A 23,244-nucleotide genomic window follows, 5' to 3' on the forward strand; every position below is an offset into this window, starting at 1 on the left:
AGGCAGGGTCTCATGTAGCCTAAACTGGCCTTAAACTCACTACCCTAGAAGATGCTCGCTTGAACTCTTTTGTTTGTTTGTTTGTTTTTGTTTTTCGAGACAGGGTTTCTCTGTGTAGCCCTGGCTGTCCTGGAACTCACTTTGTAGACCAGGCTGACCTCGAACTCAGAAATCCGCCTGCCTCTGTCTCCCAAGTGCTGGAACTACAGGCATGCCCCACCATTCTTGGTTTCTATTTCCTTTCCTTTCCTTTTGTTTTTCTAAATGAAAAAGAACAGACTACAACAGAGCAAATTAGAAAACAGAATCATTTTATTGTGATACTTTCATGTACACACCTAATGCATTATAAATTTGCTTTCGATAAATCAGAAAAAAAAAATCTTTATAGATTTTTCTTACCCAAAGTCTAGAATACTTAGAACTATATGTAAGGATAAATGGACCTCCTGTATCCACTAATCCTAAGAATTTACTTGGACAGTCATACATTTTCTAACAAGTCAAAGGTAGTGGTTAGGCTAGCATTAAGGCCTTCACTGATTTTTAGTCTAGGAGTCTGTTGTTCACAGCATCCCAAGTAAGATAATCATAATACACAATGGAAGCTATCTCACCAAGAGTGATGTTATGTGGCTAAGCACCTAGTTAAAGGGAGAGGTTTCGCGGAGTTCTCTGATTTCTCTAAATCATTCCTCTATGGCATGATAAAGACAACTTTATAAAGACCATTAGATCTCTTTCCAAGTTCTGACTTTAGCAGCAACTACCAAAGAAATACTACAAATGTTGGCTTTCAGATTAACTCAGTTCTTTGGAATGCAGATGTAACTCATGGGTGGACCACTTACCTAATGCACATGAAGCCCTTGAAAACCTAAACTAAAAACAGGTAACTTGATTATTAAGAGGTATGGGAAACTATGATTTTTACCTTTAAATCTAAATGTGTATTGGTAATCTTCAAAGCTGTAAGAGATTCTCATTTTTACTTACCCATATCTATTAACAAATGAAAAGCTGAAATTCCTATAAAAGAATATAGGCATATTTAAGTAGGAATCTGGCAAACAGTAAATCCTCAGTCAAAATGTTTGTTTAAAATGGTACCAATGAGTAAATAAACAATATACTTTTCTTTCCTGTATGGGAATGAAAAAGAAAAGAAAAGTTAGTTCTTTACAACATTTTAATAATTCTAGGAAAGAAAAAAAGCATAAGAAAACCATAGAAATCATGTAATTTTTAACAAAACTACACAATTAAAAAAATCTATAGCGATCACATGGGCAATATAATTATATAATTTATCATTATGACTATGACAAGAAATATAGCAGCAGCAAAATTCCTTAAGGCAAGAATTCAAAGGACAAGAAGCCAAAAGCCTCCCACTCCCCACATGTACTCCTCCCCACAACATTACCTTTTTCCTCTCCAACCAGATTCTTTCTATCCTTCTCTATAACTAGTATGAAATCCAATTTTATTTAATAATATGGCTCAAATCAGACCCAGCTTCCTAGCTGAGGGTGTTTAGCAGACTAAGAGTAGGTTAAAAGTCACAGTGCATTCAAACCTGCTAGGTTTATGCTGGTAGATAACATCCAGAATTCCACCTTAGCACCAAGATTTTAGCTTTGAAAGGCTGTGGGGAAATAGGAATTATTATTTGAAACCTTGCTATATTTCTAGTAAACTCTGGAATCTGCCTTCTTTTACATCCAATACTGAACATCTGATGAAATAGATATAACCCTAACTCATCTATTTCCTTAACTTGAAATGGGTATGGGACAATTCAAATGTTAATCAGTCATTTCATAAGACAAACCATTTTGGACAAACGCTAAGAAAACCTTTAAATTCTTTTTGGTTTTCTAAGACAAGGTCTCATTGTATAGTGCAGGCTGCCTAGAACTTGCTATGTAGTACAGAGTGACCCTGACACAAGATTCTCCTACTTTTTAAGTGCTAAGATTATAAGTCAAAGACGACAGAGAAACTGGTAATCTTTTACTAGCTCTGAGTATTACAGGAAAAGAAATCCAACCAAGGAGAGGTTTCAGTCCCTTTAACAGGAAAGCTATGTTATAAACTGGCAGGCTATTCCTATTTCCAGTCTAGCTTCAGTTCAAATACAATATTGAACAAAACTTCTGATCCCTTGCTCTACCATTTACCAAATTAACTTCAAAAGTTTTATCAGTTATGCTGACTTACAGAATTTCTTAGGAGAAAAGATAACTCAAGCTTCTGGTCTGTTATAGTTCCAGTGAGGAGACTAGAAGGAATGGAAGACAAGCGAGATGGCAGAGCAAAGTTCTCTGTCTGGACAAATAAAAGGGAATACACTAACGCTGGAGAATTTGTAAACTGTTCATTATCAGGTGGTTAATTTCCCTCCAACCACACCACCCAGCCAGCTTCACTCTGACTCAGCATTCCTAAGATTGATGAATATCTATGAAAACATCAAAAATAAATTTCAAATGGCTCTATTGTGGTTTAAAAGGTTTGCAAAAGCCAAGACTAGAGTGTCAAAATGCTAATCCTCTAATAAAACAGAGCACAAAGCCAATGCTTAAGTGGCCCTACTAAATCTTACTGTAAATTTCTATCTTGGGGCCTTCAGTGAGTTCCTATCTTAAAAAGGCCCCAAGATTTTAATTTGCTAACACACATTTCCCAAGATTTATTCATTTAATGGCATATACAGAACACATAAATATTTTACAACACAACCAAGAGATAAAACTGCTATACCCAACCAGTGGCCCTGAGAGACAAAAAGATGAGGGTCTTACCAGGCATAGTGGTATACACCTTTAATTCCAGTACTTGATAGGCAGAGCTAATAGATCTCTGTGAGACTGAGGTCACCCTGGTCTAGACAGCTAGCTCTAGGCCACCAACTGGGTCTATCTGGTGAGACCCACATCTCAAAATAAAGAAATAAAATCACTGTGTCCATACACCTTGGAAGTTTGCCACTATGCCTCCTACCCAACAGAGGAAGCTCTCATTAAACAGGCCAGTCTCAGAATTTTCAGTTTCATAGTTGAAGTACCAAGGAGCTTTGGGATAAGGACTTCCTGGGTATATTTCAAGTTGTAACATGTTGATAAATGGAAACCTAACAGCAAGCCTAACAGGATTCCTTTTTTCTTCTTTGTTTCTTTACTTTGTGAGTATATGTGTGTGAACATGTGTGCTGACAGAGAGCAGCCTATGGGGAGTCAGTTCTCTTCTTCCATCACAAGTCCCAGGGATATAAAGTTCAGGCTGCTAGGCTCTGTAGCAAGAGCCTACCTGTAAAGCCATCTCATCAGCCCCCTAAAAGAATTATTTGCTTAAACAAATTCTGAAACACATGGTAATGAATACTTCTGAGCATATTAAATTCCTTTTCCACAACTTAACTCATAAAATCTTATGCAAAGTTTATTGGTTGACTATCTTAAAATCCAAAATAATAAATCTTTGGTGGGGGAGTGCTATGTCATAGTGGCAAATTTTCCTACCATAAGTTTGATTCATGCACAAAAATATTAAAAATATTACATAAAATTATCTTTAGTGAGAGAGATGATGGCTCAGCAGTTAAGAGCATTTGTATATAGCCCTTGCAGAAGGTCAAGATCAGTTCTCAGAATCCATACAGTGCTTCACAACCATCTGTAACTCCAGTCCACAGGATCCAATACCCTTTTCTGATCTCTGAGGCACCAAGCATGTATGTGGTACACCTACATACATACACACATTTTACACCTGCATGCATGCATGCACACGTGTACACACACACACACACACAGGCAAAATATACAAACATAAAAAGATGAACACATTTTTAAAAATTATCTTTAGGCTGTGTATAAAAAGTACACAAAACATAAATGAATTTTCTGTTCAGACTTGGGTCCCATTCACACCTTATCAGCATGTGTTAAACACAATACTTGCAATACTAGGTATCTTCGATAACCCTTCTTAGCCATAACAATCAAGCTCAGATTTAGGGGCCTAAACTAGGGGCCACTTAGGCAAAAATTTTAGGCAAAAATTCAATCTTGAATAGTATTAAAACTTGGAGTAGTGAACCTTTGTCTACCATTAAAAATTAAAGATTTGGCTCTGGATCTCAATTAGAATTTTAAAGATATTAGCATCTCAATTAACAAGTATAAATAGGTAGAATATTCAAAGCAAATTATTTCATCCAACTTGAAATATGTCAAATGACTCCCTTTTCTGATAAAAATATTAAAATATTTTAAGCCCTAATGTTTCAGACATAACATTCTCTTTAAAAGGTGTGTGTAAAAGAAAAGCTTAGAAATGATTTGCTCTGAACTAACTGCCATCTGTGCTCCTGTCTACTAGCACTATCAACATCACTAGCAAGAACCCCCAGTTCTTTCCAATAATGCTAACATCTGATAACCATCAGAAAGTCACAGGACATATACACATACAGAGGAGGTAGTCCTGCTCCATCTTCCCTCCTTTCTAGAAAATTCCCTAGCTCAGATTAGTCACCTGTTTCTTAGGGAGTTATAGGTCATTCATGTTCATAGAACACAAAGACTTATCATCCTAGCTGACCTCACTCCACTCCTTCATTAGTCCCCAAGAAACTTAACTGAGAGGTCACTAATCAAATCAAGAATCAGTAAACAAATTCCTAAAGTTAGCTGAATTTAAAGGGCTATAATTTACATGCCAATTCATGTATTACATAAAATATAGGAAACATAAAACCACCATAAAAAGGGGCTGGAGTATAGCTAAGTAGTAAAGCATAGGTTTGCCATGTCTGTACATGAAGCCCTGGGTTCAATCAATACCCAGAGCCAACTAATAAAAAAATCATAGGGCTGGAGAGATGGCTCAGCAGTTAAGAGCACTGACTGCTCTTCCAGAGGTCCTGAGTTCAATTCCTAGCATCCACATGGTGGCTCACAACCATCTGTAATGGGATCTGATGCCCCCTTCTGGTGTGTCTGAAGACAGCAACAGTATACTCATAACTAATACATAAATTAAAACTTAAAAACAAAAACAAAACTTCAAACCCTGGAAGTCAGAGCTAAACAAGAAAATGAAGAAATGGCAATAAACAATTACACTAAATGGGAGTTGGGGGTGGGAAAAAAAAAAACCAAAAAAAAATAAAAAAAAACCAAAACAAAAAAAACCAACAATAACAACAAAACATAACCAAACAAAAAAACCCTGTAAGCAGAGAGTGTTTCCACCCCTCTCTTCACCAGTAATATCATCTGCAATCCCAGAACCAAACAAGCATACATATCATTATCTTTATAACACTAAGATGTTTTCAGAGTACAGACTTTTTGTTTGTTTGTTTGTTTTTTGAGACAGGGTTTCTCTGTGTAGCCCTGGCTGTCCTGGAACTCACTTTGTAGACCAGGCTGGCCTTGATCTCAGAAATCCACCCGCCTCTGCCTCCTGAGTGCTGGGATTAAAGGCGTTCACCACCAGGCCTGGCGAGTATAGACTTTTTATATGGACATTTAAATATTGATTTCTTGCTATCGCACAGTGAAACAAACACTTTTAAGAAGATGTTTTACTTAAGTTCTAATAGATGCCATTGACCAAAAGATTTCAAGGCTTCTCTTGTTCTTATTTTAAAGAGCATCCAGTTAGGAATATAGCTCAGAGGCAGTTTTTCAGGAAGAACTCCTTTGCTTTTTGGTTTAGCACATTTATCAAGCAGTTCTTTCTCATGTGATCACAGCCCCCACTCCTTTATAGAATTTACCAAATAGATATTTTAAGTGGTTACTATCTACTTTCCACTAAAACTATAAACTTTGAGGGCTCAGTAAAGGTTCAGTCTCTTTTTTTCTTTGAAACAAAACGACTTATTTACGGTTACTTTCCTTATAAGAAGGAACAGCAGTCTCTAATAATCACCATAAAGTGAAGTGCTGTGTCCCTAATTTTCTCCAGTTTCTTCTACCCTAAGACATGTTTTTGGAGACCACAATGACTTTTGTATTTAATAATGTAAGTTTCTATTCAGATAAAATGATCCAGTTTCAAGACAGGTGAGAAGCCCTATTTAAGTCCAATGGCTCACAATATGGACTGAGAACAGGAGACATTTTCCTTCAAAGTCTTAAGATTTGTTTGAGAGTAACAAAAGTAGGGATCACTTCATTAACAGAAATCATTCCTACCTTGCAGGCTGGATATATGATTACACACAGACTTACACAGGCTCTTTCTATTTCTCTGGCACCTGCTATATCCTCTCTTCAGTTTCCCTTTTTTTTGTACCACTGGCTGAAAGATGGAAACGCAAACAGTCTGACCTTCTGAGGACTACAATCAAGTAAGAGCCTAACAAACAAAAATCTAAACAAGCTACTGTAAGCAAAAGCTCAGAAGAAAAGTCTTTGTTAAGAAAGCAAGCCATAGAGTTTTTAAGATTCCTTCCTACTTTCTTAGCACTGCCAGGAATGTCAACTGGTGGAAGGAGTAATAAATGAGTAATAAAGGAGCAACAACTTAAATGTAATCAAACAGGCTACAAACTGAATCCATTGAAGCAGCTCCTTTACTATTAAATGAAAATCAGAATGTACTGTAATAAATCAATCCAATTTTTCATTTGTGCTATGGTAATTCTGTCACCAAAATATGTAACAATTATAAACTATTTTTTTCTTTTATTTAAATATAGTCATTGGTTAACTAGATCTCTGGAATCTGAATAAAGCCTTATTTAGTGACAAGAATAATACCCTCTCCAAAAAAGTTTATTGTTGTTTATTCATTATAAGTAATCTTGTTTTCTTATTACTTTGTCTTTTAGATTTCTATAGTGTACTGCTATCTAATAAAAATAAAATTTGCTAAAATAATCTTTATTTGATCGTTTGAATGGTATTACTGTCCATCTAAACAGTATTATCTTTCCAGTACATTAAATTATCTAAAATATTTACATTAAGCACCTACACGACTCTTCAGAGCTATAAGTTTCATATGGTAGTTGAAGAGGTGGTTTTAGGTGGAAATACATTTAAATAAAAAGAGGTGTGCCATTTATGGCTAATTAATAATGGTTCTTGCTCTAAGTATTTTCATGTGACTAGTGAACTCTTGGCTGTTTAAGGGGATAAAAAAGGGTTTTCTGAGTAGGACATGGTAGCATATACCAGAAATCCCAGCAGTCAGAAGACTGGCTTGATGCAGTTATATTATTTCAGAATATTCCAACTATTATTATTGCACTCCTACCCTTCTGTATTTAAAACATCTATTGGCTCCTTAATAAAGAAAAACCCTAAACTGAAAGCTTGAAATTGTTTCCAAGATGCACCATATTTGATACTTTCCAAGTAAGCCTTTGTGCAAACTTTACTATCTGCTGCAATTCCTGCAATTCTTTGACCTGGCACATGCCTACATACCAGTACAATCCAACACAACCCATACAGTACTCAAATGAACATCATGCCCAACATGTGGAATCTCACCTAATGTCCTTTATTTACAGTGCTGGAGACTGAACCATTATCACCACAGGCAAGCACACTATCACTAAGCTACATCCCCAGCTCCCTGCCTAATGCTAAACTGGGCACAAATTGAGCTCAACAATTTTCTCTACTGGTCTTGTTGATACAAGATGATGTGTCCAAGGCCTGCTTTAAACTAAGTAACCAAATGAGTCTTAAATCTCACCTATCTCAAAGACAGTAAGTTGCTCTTATTTAAAAGGCAGTTTTTACATTTCAATTTTTTTACCTATGTTAAATAAGGTATATACACAAACGAACACACACACACCAAGGTGGCCTCAAATTCACAATCCTGCTTCAACATCCTAAAATTATAGGTGTATACCATCACAACCAGCCACAGGTTTTTACATTTAAGAAAAAGTGTCTAATATTCTTTTTTTTTTAATTTAACACATGCCAAAACATAAATAAAAATAAGAATATGGGGCATATTATAGAGATGAGAGGACCCAGATTCTGGCAGGCACCCACTTACATGCTCTCACATACAATCTGTAGCTCCAAACGTAGGGATCCTATGCCTTTTTCCAGCCTCTATGAGCACCAGGCATGCACAAGGTACACAGACACATGCAGAAAAAACACCCATGCACATAAAATAAAAATAGTCTGAAACAAAAATATGACACCTCCCCCCACTTTTACAAGCAGGGAACAGTAATAAATCTCAGCTCTACTATTTTCTACCATATGATCTCCTAAGTTGTTCAACATATCTGAGCCCCAACTTTCTCCTCTGCAAAATGAGGATACCACTGCCTGCCTGCCTGCCTGCCTGCCTGCCTGCCTGCCTACCTATGGATTATAGTATGAGGATAAGATGAAAATAAACTTTGCAAGCAAAATATCCTTCATAAACAGTAATCACTACTTTCTTTTCTGCTGCCTTCTATGTTAAAACGATAAGCCAATAGGAACCGGTCTGAATTTCCCCTTCCATTTGAAGCAGCAATTATTTTCAAAAGACTTCAACAATCTGGACTCTTTCTGAACTTCAAAACTGTCTATTAAGTAAGACCACGTAAAGAATTCCTCACTGGGCTGGAGAGATGGCTCAGTAGTTAAGAGCACTGACTGCTTTTCCAAAGGTCCTGAGTTCAATTCTCAGCAACCACCTAGTGGCGCACAACCAACTAGGGGATCACAACCACCTATAATGGGATCTTCTGTGGTGTCAGCCCCAGTGTACTCATATACATAACATACGTAACATAAACAAATCTCTCTATAAAAAGAATTCCACATTGACTTAACTCAGACAGGCTTTATCAATCTCATACACTAAAATTTTTCATCCTACCAAGTAGTAACACGGCCCTGAACTTCAGAACCTCCTACCTCTACCCTCTTGGCACTGGGACTACAAGTATGTGCTATCAAGCTTGGTGGGCTTTCTCAATGTAACCCTGGCTGTCCTTGAAATTATTCTGTAGAGCAGGCTAGCCTTGAACTCACAGAGATCCACCTGCCTCTGCCTCCAGTGCTGGGATTAAGGGTGTGAAACACCACTGCCCAGCAAGCAGCCTAGCCTAATCTTTATCTTCACACAACTTTCAAAAGCACTGTCTACAGTGCCCATTTTCCAAATGAATATGAAAACCAAATAAATACAATATTAAGTAAGTAGAAGTCACAGCTCAAATAACATAAAAACCACCCATTCCTTTAGATTATTCTTTCCTTCTTGGTACCAACAAACTATAAAAATTAACTTCATTGAAACGGCAATAGGTTTGTTTTGGCTCAAAGCTAACCTAAAATTAGACTAGAATGAACCCACTCCTCAGAATAAAACCACAGCCTTTACTGAGATTGTCTGCTACAGTGTATCAGCAATGCAGCTTCCACAAGATTTCACCCAGGTTGCCTCACATTTAGCACCTGTTCCTAATATAGACACAAAAACAACAATAACAAATTAATCAAGATAACCAAGTTATGCGCAATCAGCTTTTAGAACAGTTTAAAATGAAAGTTTTATTAAGCGTGTGGGGGGAGAGCGGGCGTCAGGGACAACTAAGCTTTGCCAGGAATCACTAAGAAATACAGGCCAAGTTAATTATTTGAGATGACGCTTTAGGGCTGGAGCATTAGCTGCTCTTCCAGAGAACTTAAGGACTTAAGTTCAATTCCCAGAACCCACATGGAAGTTTACAATCATCTGTAACTCCAGTCTCAGAGAAGCTGGCCTCTCTTCTGACTTAGGCACTAGGCACAGTGTGGTACACAGAAATACATGCAGACAGGCAGACAGACAGAAGGACAGACACTCATACACAGAAAAACAAATTGAAAACAAAACAGAAAAGCAAATCTATGGTGTTCCCTGGAATTTCTGTACTCTGACACAGGAGGATCTTTGAGTCCCAGCCCAGCCTGAGTACTACACAATGAGGCTCCAACACATTGAATCACTCCAGCAAATGCCATTACACTATGAACGTTTCAAGCAGAGAACAATGAGCAGTGACATCTTAGTAGTAGTGTGGTGATACACTTGTTGCCCACAACCTCAGCATTCAGAAGGGTGAGGCAGAACTGTCAACAACTGGAGACTAGCCTAGATTTTACAAGTAACATCTTGTCTAGAAAACAAAACAAAACCCAAGGACTACAGTACAAAACCCTCAACTTTAGTGAGGACCTTTAAGGAATGCAGAGAGTGAAGCAGAATCAGGGAGACTGGGCTGGTCAGAAGTGAGGGGATTCCCTAGATTTTTTGGGGGGGGGGGTGGGGGGGTTCGAGACAGGGTTTCTCTGTGTATCTCTGGCTGTCCTGGAACTCACTCTGTAGACCAGGCTGGCCGCGAACTCAGAAATCCGCCTGCCTTTGCCTCCCGAGTGCTGGGATTAAAGGCGTGCGCCACCACGCCCGGCTGATTCCTTAGATTTTTAAAGATTTATTTTGCATCTATGAATGTTCTGTGACATGTATGTTTGCTCACCATATTCATACAATGCCCATGGAGGCCAAAGAGGACATCTGATCCTTAAGACTAGAGTTACAATGGTGTGAGCTGCTACGATGGATGCTAGGAATGGAGCCTAGATCCTCTGGAAGAACAGCCAATGCTCTTAACCACATCCAGTCTGCTGAGATCCTAGAGTTTTCATTTTAAAAGGAGGGCAACTGACTATTCCTAAGAAATAGATGTGTCTGGATGCTTGACAGCAAACAGTACACCAAACTTTCTAGATTTCCAAATTCTTGCTTCCCCCTAATAATCACAAATTCAATTGTTTCTGCCTTATACAAGCCCCAGCTAGCATAACAAAAATGGTGAAAATCATAAAAAATTTTAATAGTTCACTTTCAGGCATGAACTAAAGACCTGTAAAAATCTTTTAAAATGAGTTTACTTTTCCCACTGACAACCTCCAACTTTGTTCAGATAGGATTTCATTATGTAGTATAAGCGGACCTCAGTCTCACAGTCCCCCAACCTTATCCTCCAACTATTGGGATTACCAACATGTGTACCATGCTTGATCAACTTTTACAGCATACACTATTTCCACAAGTGACATATCTAGATGGAAATAAAGTCAAGGACTGCTTTGGTCTGCATAACTTTTACATTCTTTTAGTGGGAAAAAGATAATTTTAGTCCTTTAATAGTATATAATATTATCCTCTAATATCACTTTTTAAAGTGAGAGTTCAGAATGTCCTCTCTATCTCAGAGCTAGTCACATTTTAATGTTATTTAGATGCACCAACCTGTAAATCATAGGAGTTTGTACTATCAAGAAAACCAACATGATGTCTAAATTCTACAGCTGTCTAGCAAAGCCCTCTGGAGCCACAACCACAGGAATGACAACTTATCAATTGGCGGGTATCTTAAAATATACAAATAACAGGCTCTGCCTAGTAGAGAACAAATGCACATGTCCCAAGAGGCACTCATCCTACTTAGCTAAGAGAGAGGAGGCTAAGAACTTGTCAGTAGAGCAGAACTTGTTTTGCAATGGAAAAAAAGAACTGAACCTCTACAAAGAGACACAATCCATATAGACTTTTACAATGCCCCTACACATATTTTATATGCCACTTTTCACTTATCAGAAAGGTATAACACAATAGGGTAAAAGTCAATACTGTGACTCCCTTGAATTAAAAAAAGAAACTGAAAGTGACCATTCGACCTAGTTCATTCTTTTAAGAAATATGAAGTCAGAGTCACTAGAAAACTAAATCCATATTTAAACCCTCATTATGTTTAATGACTTGATGTCAGTTTCTCTCAAGTGAAAATTAGTAGTTTCTTTTTGAGAACACTTTACTACTCACTCTTATGTGGAAACTGATACCAGGCCATAGTTAGTAAGATATGGGTTTATAATATGGAATTAAAAGAAACTTACCCTTTCCCTCTGTGCAGCTCTGACTTCCAACCCAGTTTCTATAGAAACAGGAGGGCAATGCCAGTGCCAGAAGTCTGGCACTTAGAACTCATCTTTTAGTTGCTGAGTAATAAAGTCATATCCAAAAGTCAGTTATAGGTTTTGTCAGTAGTCCCTAAAAAGAAACCCAGGAAGAAAAAAAGATGTTTAACTAATTACTGTACTTAGAAGGCTACCTTTAAACCAGGCAATTCAAACAGTAAGGAAAGGGATTCAATATTCTTTCTCTCTGTAAATATATACAGATGTACACACACACACACACACACACACACACACACACACACACACACACACATACATTCAGCTTAGTCATACATAAAGGAAAGTAAGCAAAACAAAGGTGTCTCAAAAACAAACCAAAACCAAACAAAACCAAAACCAAAAAACAAAAGCCCTGATCTATACTCTCCACTGAAAACAAGTCTCGCGTTTCTGAGGATAAATCAGCCTATAATATCATAAATGAATCTTTGCGAGGTTCCCAGAGATGCTGACACTGCTGAGGTTGATGAAAATTCCCTTAAATCACACACAACAAATTTAAAAGTAAAAAATATAGTCTATGAAAATAATCTGATTGTAATTTTTCAATGGATATCAAAGTGACTACTTGGCAAATATACTTCAGAACCCTTTATCATTACGAATCTATACGTTAAAAATACCATTCTTGCACCTAAACTGGTATAATGTAAATTAAGATTATCCTCTGAATATTTGTTTTCTCATTGTGTGATTTGGTACTATAGACTGAGTCTTGTTTCTATGTGAAAAAAATTAGCCTGTGAAGTATATAAAGACAACGTAATTAGGAACCACTCCTCAGTCATACCCATATCCACCTTCCCAAACTTCTAGGTTGGAGGAATGCTCAGTGATAGAATACTTGCTGCCCATGTAGGCCTTAGGTTCACCCAGAACACAAAGAAAAAAGAAACCACAAAATGAAACCCAAAACACTAAATTACAGGGTGTTAACATGTGTGTGTGTGTGTGTGTGTGTGTGTGTGTGTATGTGTGTGTGTATGTATGTATGTATGTATGTGTGTTGGTTTTGTCCTAGTTTTGTTGTTTTCCTGAAACAAAGCAAAATAAATGCTTCACATTTCATTTTTACCAGTGCAACTTTGGAACTTATACACAAGGAGTAAGATTATAATTATTAATTTTATCACAGAACACTGTATCTAGACCAAAAGCAGTTTCTTTCTTTCTTTCTTTCTTCCTTTCTTCCTTTCTTTCTTTCTTTCTTTCTTTCTTTCCTTTCTTTCCTTCTTTCTTTCTTTCTTTCTTTCTTTCTTTCTTTCTTTCTTTCTTTCTTTCTTTCTTTCTTTTTGGTTTTTTGAGACAGGGTTTCTCTCTATAGCCCTGGCTGTCCTGGAACTCACTTTGTAGGCCAGACTGGCCTTGAACTCAGAAATCCGCCTGCCTCTGCCTCCCAAGTGCTAGGATTAAAGGCATGCTCCACCACGCCCAGCTTCAAAAGCAGTTTAAGTGTTTTGTGTGTGTGTACATACTGTCAGGGTTCAAACCCAATGGCTCGAAAACCCAGGCAAGCATCTGCCAAACCTTAATGTACATATGAATTATCTGAAGATTGCCACCACATCCACCAGATCTGAGATGAAGCTCTACAATTCTGCATTCCTAACACCTTTCAGGTGATACTAATGTAATGCTATTCGCCTGGGACCATGTTTTTAGCAACAGGGATCCAATATGTTCAGCAATATACATATTGTACTGAATCAAAATTGTACTGGTTTTGTTGTCATTGTTTTTGTTTTCTAACAATTCTTAAAAGATTGTATATTTCTGAGTATGCATAAGCTTTTGTCTCTAGAGCAGTGGCTCTTTACACTGGCAGCACAGTAGAATTACTTGGGCACTTACAAAGGAAAAACAATTCCTGAGGCTTTGCAGAGTCACTTCATCCATCGCAATTCAATCAATCTGAAGAACAACCTTAACTATTGGAATTAAAATTCCCAAAGTTCCTCAAGGAGCCAGGGTTGAGACCTCTGCTAGAGAATGCAGAAAAATCCCAATTAAGGAGTACAGTTTAGTGATGTGTTTCTATAAACAAAGATATGATGGCATATCCCAAGCATTTGACACAAAGAAGTTCCAGGTCACCTTTTAGCTATATGGAGAGTTCTAGGCCTATCTGGGCTACAAGACACTTTGCCTAAAGACAAACAAAAGTGTATAATAAACTTTAAGATACTCATCTTGGGAGACAAGTAAAACTATTAATATTCAATTTCTATATACTAAAATATAATTATATGGAATATTGATTTTTTAAAAATATTCATTAAAATGTTACAAAAATACATAGCACCTCAGTATTAAATTTTGATGACAGTTCTACTGTTGACATAAGTGCACTAACAGGCTCAATATTAAAAAAATGTTATTAAGTCCTTTTCCTGGGTAAAAAAGTAATCCACTAGTCACCTGAAAATTCACACAATAAACTTAAACAATTTATACAATCTAAAAAAATCTGTTTTGCATAGATAATAACCATTTAATGGAAAGTCTTTGCTTTTAAAGACAGTCTTATTTTCATATCTTGGATGGCCTGGAACTTGGTAGGAGCAGACTACCTTCAAAATCAGGCATTCCTCTGCCTCTGCCCTGCCTCTGGAGTGCAAGGACAATAAAGGCATGTGCTACCACGAGCAACTAGACCCTTAAAATTCTAGGATAAACATTTAGTTTGACACCACTAGAAAAAATTATGAAATACAAAAAGCATATTTCAGAAACTATGTGTGAATATAATGGAAATTGCTATATTAATTTAATAAAATACAAATACTATGAAGCAGAAGATGACATACCAGAAGGAAGACCATTCTGAAAGCTCAGGGTGGTCAACAATTAAAAGCCTAAAGAAATAAAATCTGAATAACTACAAAAAACACTAAATGAGCCGGGCGTGGTAGTGCACGCCTTTAATCCCAGCACTCAGGAGGCAGAGGCAGGCGGATTTCTGAGTTCTAAGCCAGCCTGATCTACAGAGTGAGTTCCAGGACAGCCAGGGCTATACAGAGAAACCCTGTCTCGAAAAACAAAAAACAAACAAACAAACAAACAAAAAAAACACTAAATGAAACTTCAACCGTACAACACATACTAAAGCAGCCGGAAGCCTGTTCCTGTATCTACAAAATAAACATTAAAACACACTGCAGAAGAGCATCTCGATGGCTCAGTGGGTAAGGATACTTGCTGTAGCCCGGAGACCCAAGTTGAGCCACAGGATTGATTCCACATGAAGGTAGACAAGGAAAAACAACTCCATAAAGTCATCCAGCCTTCACATGTACCTACACACACATACCACATACTTTTTAATGTGTATGGATGTCTGTGTGTACGTTTGTGAACCACATGCCTGGTGCCTAAGATGTCCTGGAACTGGAGTTATAGATAGCTGTGAGCTACCATGAGGGTACTAGGAATAAAGCTGGGTCCTCTGGAAGAGCAACCAGTGCTTTTAACTTCTGAGCCTTCTCTTCAGCTCCAATTAAAAAAAAAAAAAAGTAAACCCAGAAAGAATATATTCATGATCTTTATAGAAACGCTAATTTCCCTTGGCCCATTAAGGCATGCTTGTGTGTGTGTGCACTTGCAGACACACGGAGGGGGGGGCACACGTGCACACACACCCACACGCAAATGCTTTCAAGATAGGCCAGCCATATTATTCATATTAACACCTGATATCTCAAGGATACCTCTCTAAGTTCCTTGTCATGTTTCACTTAGTCAAAACATGCAACTTTTCTGGTGTCGAGTTAGCAATTTTTTTCTCTGACACCTGTGTGTGTGTGTGTGTGTGTGTGTGTGTGTGTGTGTGTGTGTGTGTGTGTGTGTAGTGCCTGGGGATCAAACCAGGGCCTTATGCACCCTATGGAAAGTGCTCAGACACTGGACTACATACCCAATTCTTCAATTAACTAGTGGTCCTTCTTTGTTGGTAAGGCAAATTAAATACTAAGCAAGAATTAGTACCTTGAAGAAATAACAGATTATAAAACTGCTACTTAAATGACAAATCTTTCCTGTTTCATTTTGAGACTGGATTCTGCCATGTAATACTGCAGACTGGCCTTGAACTTTATTCTGCCTCCCAAGTGTTGAGACAGTAGGCATGCATGCGTCACAGCATGCAGCACTTAGGTAGCAACTTTAAATGAAGAGTATTTACAGTTTTGTTCTGTTTGCTGCAACAATTTTAAGCTTAACTTCTGGGGATCTCCGCTTCTCAGCCCTGAAACATAACCTTTTTGATCTCCTACCTATACTTCAATTCAAGTCACCTTCTTTTCTCATTCCTCAAACATATTACCTTGGTTTATACCTCTGCACTCTATGCTCTCAGGTCAGTGTTATTTAACTAATAGCCAACAACCACAGAACACAGCAGTTATCTGAGAAGCTTGTAAAGGAACAAACTCCCAGACCATGCTGGTCCTTAACAAATTTCAAAGTAGCTAGAATGGAGGAACAAAGAGCCTACTTTTTAAATACTGCAAATGTTAATACAATATCATTTGCAATTAAACACCCACACATTTTTCTCAAGTTTACAGCTTTAATCCTATCTATGGCTTCCACAAAAAAACACAAACCAACCAACCAACCAGTGAGGCAAATTAATGAGCTTCCACAAAAAAACACAAACCAACCAACCAACCAGTGAGGCAAATTAATGAGCATGAGAGCCATCTAGCCAGGACAAAGGCTTGGCTAGAATCCTGGGTCCAAAGTGTCAGATTAGAATGTAGAAAAGTTAAATAAGGCAATGTGTAGACTTTGCAGGATGCTTGGCATTTAGTAATTAGTAAATGGTTGCTATCAATGATCTATCTTCACTCCCATCTCCTCAAATTTGCTTGCCCTTTGGAATTTCCTATCCTGGTTGACCCAATCAATCACCTTTTCCAGGACTTAGTCTGTGCATCTTTTCCATTCACTAAGTTGCTATATTATTTATTATTCATGTGTTTGTCTAACCTGTCCATCAAATTCCCTCCACCATTCCTTACCCTCTGCTAATAAACTTTTGTTAAGCCTTTCTTATCCATCCCAACTTGAGAAACCTATTCATATAGCCATATCCATTGTTTATCTATGAAAGAAAAATAAAACATTAGCAACTAACCTATTACACCTTTCCTATTACCGTAAACTGCTAAACGTTTCCCTAGTGCTTATTAACCTTGTTATATCCAGTTCCTTAAGTGTATAGCTCTTAAGTAGTATACACCATTGTTATACAGTGGTAGAAACTACCTGATACTTCTATTTCCTACTCTCAGAATCTTGGTTCCTAATACATAGTCAATATTCAAACTGTTAAAAACTCATGGATATTACAATCAACTGAATTGAAGCATGGTAAATACTTTAAGTCTTTAAGTTCAGAACTTTTTTCCCCCAAGACCTGGCCATTCAATAAGTCCAAGTTAGTATTAAGGTGCTGTAAAGCCTGATGTGTCACATGCTATAAACTCATCACTCGGAGAAGCAGAGGCAGGAAGATCTTGAGTTTGAAACAAACTCAAAAAGACTTGTAACCAACTTACTTAAGCTATTTCATAGCAATATACAAAATCTAGGTTGTTTTACTTAAGGTAAATACTTCTTTCCAATTTTAACCATTGCTAAGCTTTTAAAAATGAATTCAATTCAGAGGTCTCCAGGAAGAATATGCTACATCTAGATTATACTAAAGACACTGGGAAACCATACAAATAAATTCAAAGGGTAGCCTCCACATTTTAAAATCAGAACATTCCATCAGTTAATTATCCTTCAATGCAGCTAAGAACACTAAATTTCATGAATACCAGTTTCAGAATAGTTGTTACACTGTGTACCTTCATTTGGCATATGGTTTTATATAATACATTTTAAAAATGCTGATTTTTAAAGTCAGGCGTGGTGGCACATGCCTTTAATCCCAGCACTCCGGAGGCAGAGGCAGGCGGATTTCTGAGTCGAGGCCAGCCTGGTCTACAAAGTGAGTTCCAGGACAGCCAGGACTACACAAAGAAACCCTGTCTCGAAAAAAAACAAAAAACAAAAATGCTGATTTTAAAGTTTTCCCTCATTGTTGAGATGAAGCCTGAGACCTCAGAAAGTTAAGCAGCACAACATAATTCTCCAGGTAAAATATTTGCCTACTGAGTTGGAGATGGCTCAGCAGTTAAGAGCACCAACTGCTTTCCCAAAGGTCCTGAATTCAATTCCCAGCAACCACATGGTGGCTCACAACCATCTGTAATCTTCAGATGTTTCAGCAATAGCTTACTCATATACATAAAATAAATGTATGTATACTCATATACATAAAATAAATATATTAAAAAATATTTGCCTACTAATTGGTAAATTACTTGACTAGCAAGAGAGAAAATATAATGAAATTACCAACAGGTAAGAACTGCTTGGAGATGCAAGGAGAGCTCAATAAGCAAAGCCTTACGTGAACTACCTCATAAGCAAACTTGGCTTAAAAACACTTTAACATGGGCTGTAGAGATGGCTCAGGGGATAAGAGCACTGACTGCTCTTCCAGAGGGCCTGAGTTCAATTCCCAGCAACCATGGGTGGCTCACAACCATCTGTAATGGGATCCAATACCGTCTTCTGGTATGTCTGAAGACAGCAACACTGTACTCACATACATGAAATAAATGCATCTTTTAAAAACCTTAACACACCAAGAACCTGAAAAGTTCTGGTTTTCTCATTTTGTCCCTCTCACTTATCAGTGACACATAAGCAGCTGTGAGGCGAAATCATCCAAGGGGCCCAAACAAACCTATGGGGGAAAGTAGCCAGTACAGACTAGCTGCTAGAGTCACCAGATTCCCTAAATCTTATGGAAGTGATAAACAGTTCTAAAATATCCAAACCCATCTAAAACAAAGTGAGGAAGTTGTATGATATACAAAGAAAGCTGTACTTGCTTACTTGATTAATGTGCAGGAAGGATGCTCAGGCTATTAGGATAACTGAACAAATGAAAGCGGTAAGACCAAAGTCAGAAAACACTGCCCATTCATTTCCCTCAAGTTGCAGTTGCCTAAATTTCACAATTAATCTCTGAGGGACAGCAAGATAAATGTAAGGCCATTTTGGATAAAATATTTATCATTTCCAATAGTAAAAGAAAAAAACCTTGTGTTTGATAGCCATAAGTCCTCTAGCACCATTAAATCACCACGAAAGGTGAACACTAAGGTTAACGACAAATGTCAAAAACTTTAATAAGACAGCAAGGCTCAAGTCTGTAATCAAATGCTGACACTTTGGCTCCCACATTAAAATATTTTTTTTCAGGTAACAAAATATACTCTAAAATAAAGCACAGAAGAATTACCAAGAACAAAGCTGCAGAATTTTGTAAATACCTAAGTGAGGGGAGGGAGCTTAACACCAGCAATGTCTACAGACTTCCAAGAGAGAAACATAACGAAAGCATTACGTGCCCTCACCCTAGTAATTATATTTTTGACCTCTAAAAAACCCTCTTACCTGTTTACAAGTTTAAACAGCTGTTTACCACTGGAACACCACCTTGTAGAGTATAATCGTGGCATCCTTGGTTGATAATCACCTGTTGCCTATCATCCCGCATGGAGACAAGACAGCACTAGGGCTCTTCCATCCGAGGTTAAAATTCAAAACAAGCCCAACAAGCCTGCATGTCAAGGTGGTCTTCGTCTGCAACTATTAGTTTTAAAACTGGCAAACAACCATGGTGTCTGAAGCCAAAGGTGCAGAATTGCTGGCTTCCTCTTGAACTCCAGCGTTGTCACTGTGCACCGAAGTATCCTGCTGCAAACAGGGGAGTTTTTCTCCTGCTCTGGGAACAGGCTTCCAAAGCTCAAGAGCCCCTGTACAGGATAATGCAGGAACTAAAGGCAAACAAAATCCTCCTTAAGGATGCCTCCATTTTTTTCCTCACAATCTGTACTACCAACCGAAGTGACTGGGCCTGAGTGTGCGTTCGAACCTATGAAACCGTCACGGTGCATGCACATCCAAGGCATGTGGAACCACAGGTCAAATAAGGCACAGATACCAAGTAACGGTTCTAATTACAAATGCTAGCTCTCAGGAACTCTTCATCCATTCAGAACTAAACCCATCACTGCATAACTCTGGTAAGAAGCCCCTGGAGACGGAGGAGCTCCTCAAATGTGTCAGGAAAGGCTTTATTAACATCATCATTAACATTTAAAAGGCAACCGGAGCATTTCTCCTTCTTTTGGCAATTTGGTGCAAATGTTAAAAGTGCAAGATAATGCAATTTCAAACTTTTCTTCAAATTAAAAAATGAAACTAAAGCCAAACGTGATGGGTGAACAAAATAAATCAAAACTTAAATTTCAGGAACTCCGGCTCTTCAAACCAGCAAAGCCCCCGACTCGTGCACTGTGTTGAGGCTTAGAGTGCTTGCCCCGGCTTCTTGCATGCCAGCAAACAGCACCCTCATCGTGTTGAGGACCGAGAAGCAAAGGATCCCCTTCACTGCAAACAAAGGGGGTCACTGTAACACTATGATCCTTCAGAATTGACACACCGTGATAGTCAAAAGGAAACTGATGATCTCCCTGCTTCTTGCTCAAGACATACAAAATCTGAGCAGCAGCAAGTACCCCCTCCGCTGCAAACAAAGGGGTCAAGGTTTGCCGTCAATTCACTTCCAGGCAGAAAAACATTTTCCTCAAAAGAAACAATTTATTTAGAATAAAACAAAAGCAGCTCAACTGTGAGCCCATGTTTGAGTGACAGCTACTTTTAAGCTGTGTGAGCCATAAAAAGGGTTTTTCTTTACTTTTCCAGAAATCTTGTGTACACAGCACAAAGCAAAGAGGTCATTTTTCCACTTAAAACACCGGCATTGGCATCACAATAGCAGATACACAATGTTAAGCTGCCATTTTAGTAAAATGCACAAAATACTAAACAGATTAGCTTTCTTCCATCAGAGGCCCATGTAAACTCCACATAAGCCACTTCTCTTCAAAAAGGTCCATTAGAGCTTTGAATTCCGTATCTTCATCCGCTGTTCACCAGTTTTGCTTGCGGGAGGGGGAAAAAAAGGTTATTCAGTACAAACGTTTACAGTATTAAAAATATATATATTTCCCCTATGCCATTATAGATGAACATAGTATTAACAAGACCTTCCTGGATAGTCCACTTTAACTTCAAAAAGCACCAATAATATCCACTGGCACAAACCTTGAAATAAATTTACTATATGAACACACAAATAACAAATAAAACAATAGGGTTTGACTTTTTAAAAGACTGTTATCAAGGATTAGAGGACTGAAAATATTGTTTATCCTAAAAAAAAAAAAAAAAAAAAAAAAAAAAAAAAAACCTGACTAATGCATGGCCAAATGTTCAGGAAAATGCAGGTTTATAATTAATACCTTCTAAATATAACTAAAAAAGTGGAACAGAAAGATGGAGTTTAGACAAACTTTTAACCCCTCTACGCTTATTTTTGTTATTTATATGGAGTAATAAGGACTACTCCATTACTAGGTAGTCAGGGGTTAAAACTACAAAGCCATTTACAAACCACCTTTACCTATGTTACCATAGACAGCAGGTGTTACTGTTAAGAAAACACACAATTTGCTTAACAGTCAGAAAATACTTCAGGACTCATACTTTTCAATTCTGTTCAAGGTATACACATAAGAACTCTTCATCAAGCTTAACCACGTACTGTAGTTGCCTGAAATCATTTCCCACTGTTAAGGGCATCACCCCAATCAGAAAATTAACAAGGCTAACTCTGGTTCTTGTTCTCATACCTTACTTCTATTTCAAAACCAGACTTTGTAACAAAGACAAGAGGGGAAAAAAGTTCAGAAATTGTCTCTATTTTTTTTTTCACTTAAGTCATTAAGGCCCTCTTCAATAGAAGATCTCATAATTCCATTTCAACAGAAGTTTTGATAAATGGTTCTTATGTGGATACAAACTGCAGTTCAAGCTGTGCCTGCAAAATGGGCAATTTTATCAGCTAAAAAGAGCTAACTTAATAAAAAAAAAAAAGATTAAAGAAAAAGTCAGTGAACATCTGCCCATAACATAATTTTTAAATAAACTATGACTCTGAAAAACACCTTTTACTGCTATGTATCAAATGATCTAAGTGAGTCAGTCAGTCACAAAAAGGTTACCACCTTCAAGATATAACAAAAGCTTATAGAAGCCAGAGGATGTACAATTTAATAGGTTAATTCTGAAAGGAAAACTACCTTTAGTTTGATGGTGTACAAGTACACATTAAAAATTTAGGTTTCTGTATGAAAAATTCTTTACAGGAAACACTAGTCCACAATTAAGTAGAACCATTTGCTAGAAGCTAAATGATTGCTTAACTTTCAATAAACTTTGAAGCTGTGATCATGTCTTAATCTTATTTTTACCAGTATATTTAACGCATAAATAGCATACTTAAGAAATTTTCTTTCTATTCATTTTAATTGAGTTTCTGAAAAGATAAAAAGCAGTTACACTAAAGTACTAAATTAAAAAAATTTTTAAAAAGAAGAAAAAAAAGCGGGGGGGGGGGGGGGGGGCTGTTAAAATGAACATTCAGGGAGGCCAGCGGAGGATTTTGGATCCCAAGGGACTAGGTGCTGGGAACCAAACCTGGGTCCTCTGGAGAGCAGCCAGCATGTTGTATGCAGACATACATGCAGGCAAAACACCCATATGCATAAAATAAAATTTTAACAATTTTAAAAGAATATCCAATGTGGGATTCTGATGGCTAATAAGATTGGAAACATAGACTTTGCTGTCAATCAAATTCTGAAGGTTTAAGTGGCTAATTGACAAATATTATGAACCTGCACAAGCGTAGGCAACACAAATAAGATGGCACTTTGTTGGTAAGCACCAAACTAATTTACATAATACATACATTTGGGAATGGCATCAAGCCACTGTTTCAAAAATACTGAAGCACTAATTGATCAGATCTAATAAAATGTAGCAGTGTCAGATAAGGGTTCAAATAAACATGGAGCAAACCATCACAACACATTTGATTAACAGTAAAATTAGATTTCACAGACCATTCTCTAACAGCAAAATCATTTGCCCAACTATCTTATTAAAAAAAATACTAAAAAGTAATGGCTAGCGAAATTATTTAAACTGGAAAAATCTACCTAGATAACTAAAAACTGTACTTAAACTCCATGTA

General features: G+C 37.4%; 2 protein-coding genes across 7 annotated transcripts in view; one reads left to right on the plus strand and one right to left on the minus strand.

The window, feature by feature from the left end:
* Positions 1–6,899, plus strand: part of Slc16a4 (solute carrier family 16 (monocarboxylic acid transporters), member 4) — a 20,886-nt gene extending 13,987 nt beyond the window's left edge. The window contains exons 9-10 of one of the 2 annotated variants that reach the window (NM_001310705.1): positions 826–892; positions 2,271–2,501. In NM_001310705.1, coding sequence (NP_001297634.1) covers positions 826–881 — 56 coding nt within the window. In that variant the 3' untranslated portion in view covers positions 882–892; positions 2,271–2,501. Of the gene's footprint in view, positions 1–825; positions 893–2,270; positions 2,502–6,219 lie in introns of those variants that run through there. The other variant, NM_146136.2, reaches the window with a different exon arrangement.
* Rbm15 (RNA binding motif protein 15) overlaps positions 295–23,244 on the minus strand; it is a 28,950-nt gene continuing 6,000 nt past the window's right edge. The window contains exons 2-4 of one of the 5 annotated variants that reach the window (XR_003954319.1): positions 19,536–21,088; positions 13,869–13,999; positions 295–12,087 (exon numbers count right to left, since the gene is read on the minus strand). Coding sequence is in view for 1 of the 5 variants with exons in the window: in NM_001045807.1 (NP_001039272.1) it covers positions 21,066–21,088 (23 nt within the window). In the remaining 4 variants the exon portion in view is untranslated. Of the gene's footprint in view, positions 21,089–23,244 lie in introns of all 5 variants that reach the window. The other 4 variants (XR_003954318.1, XR_001783686.2, XR_003954317.1 and 1 more) reach the window with 4 other exon arrangements.

This window comes from Mus musculus, chromosome 3, assembly GCF_000001635.26.
Source record: "Mus musculus strain C57BL/6J chromosome 3, GRCm38.p6 C57BL/6J".
Classification (NCBI taxonomy): domain Eukaryota; kingdom Metazoa; phylum Chordata; class Mammalia; order Rodentia; family Muridae; genus Mus; species Mus musculus.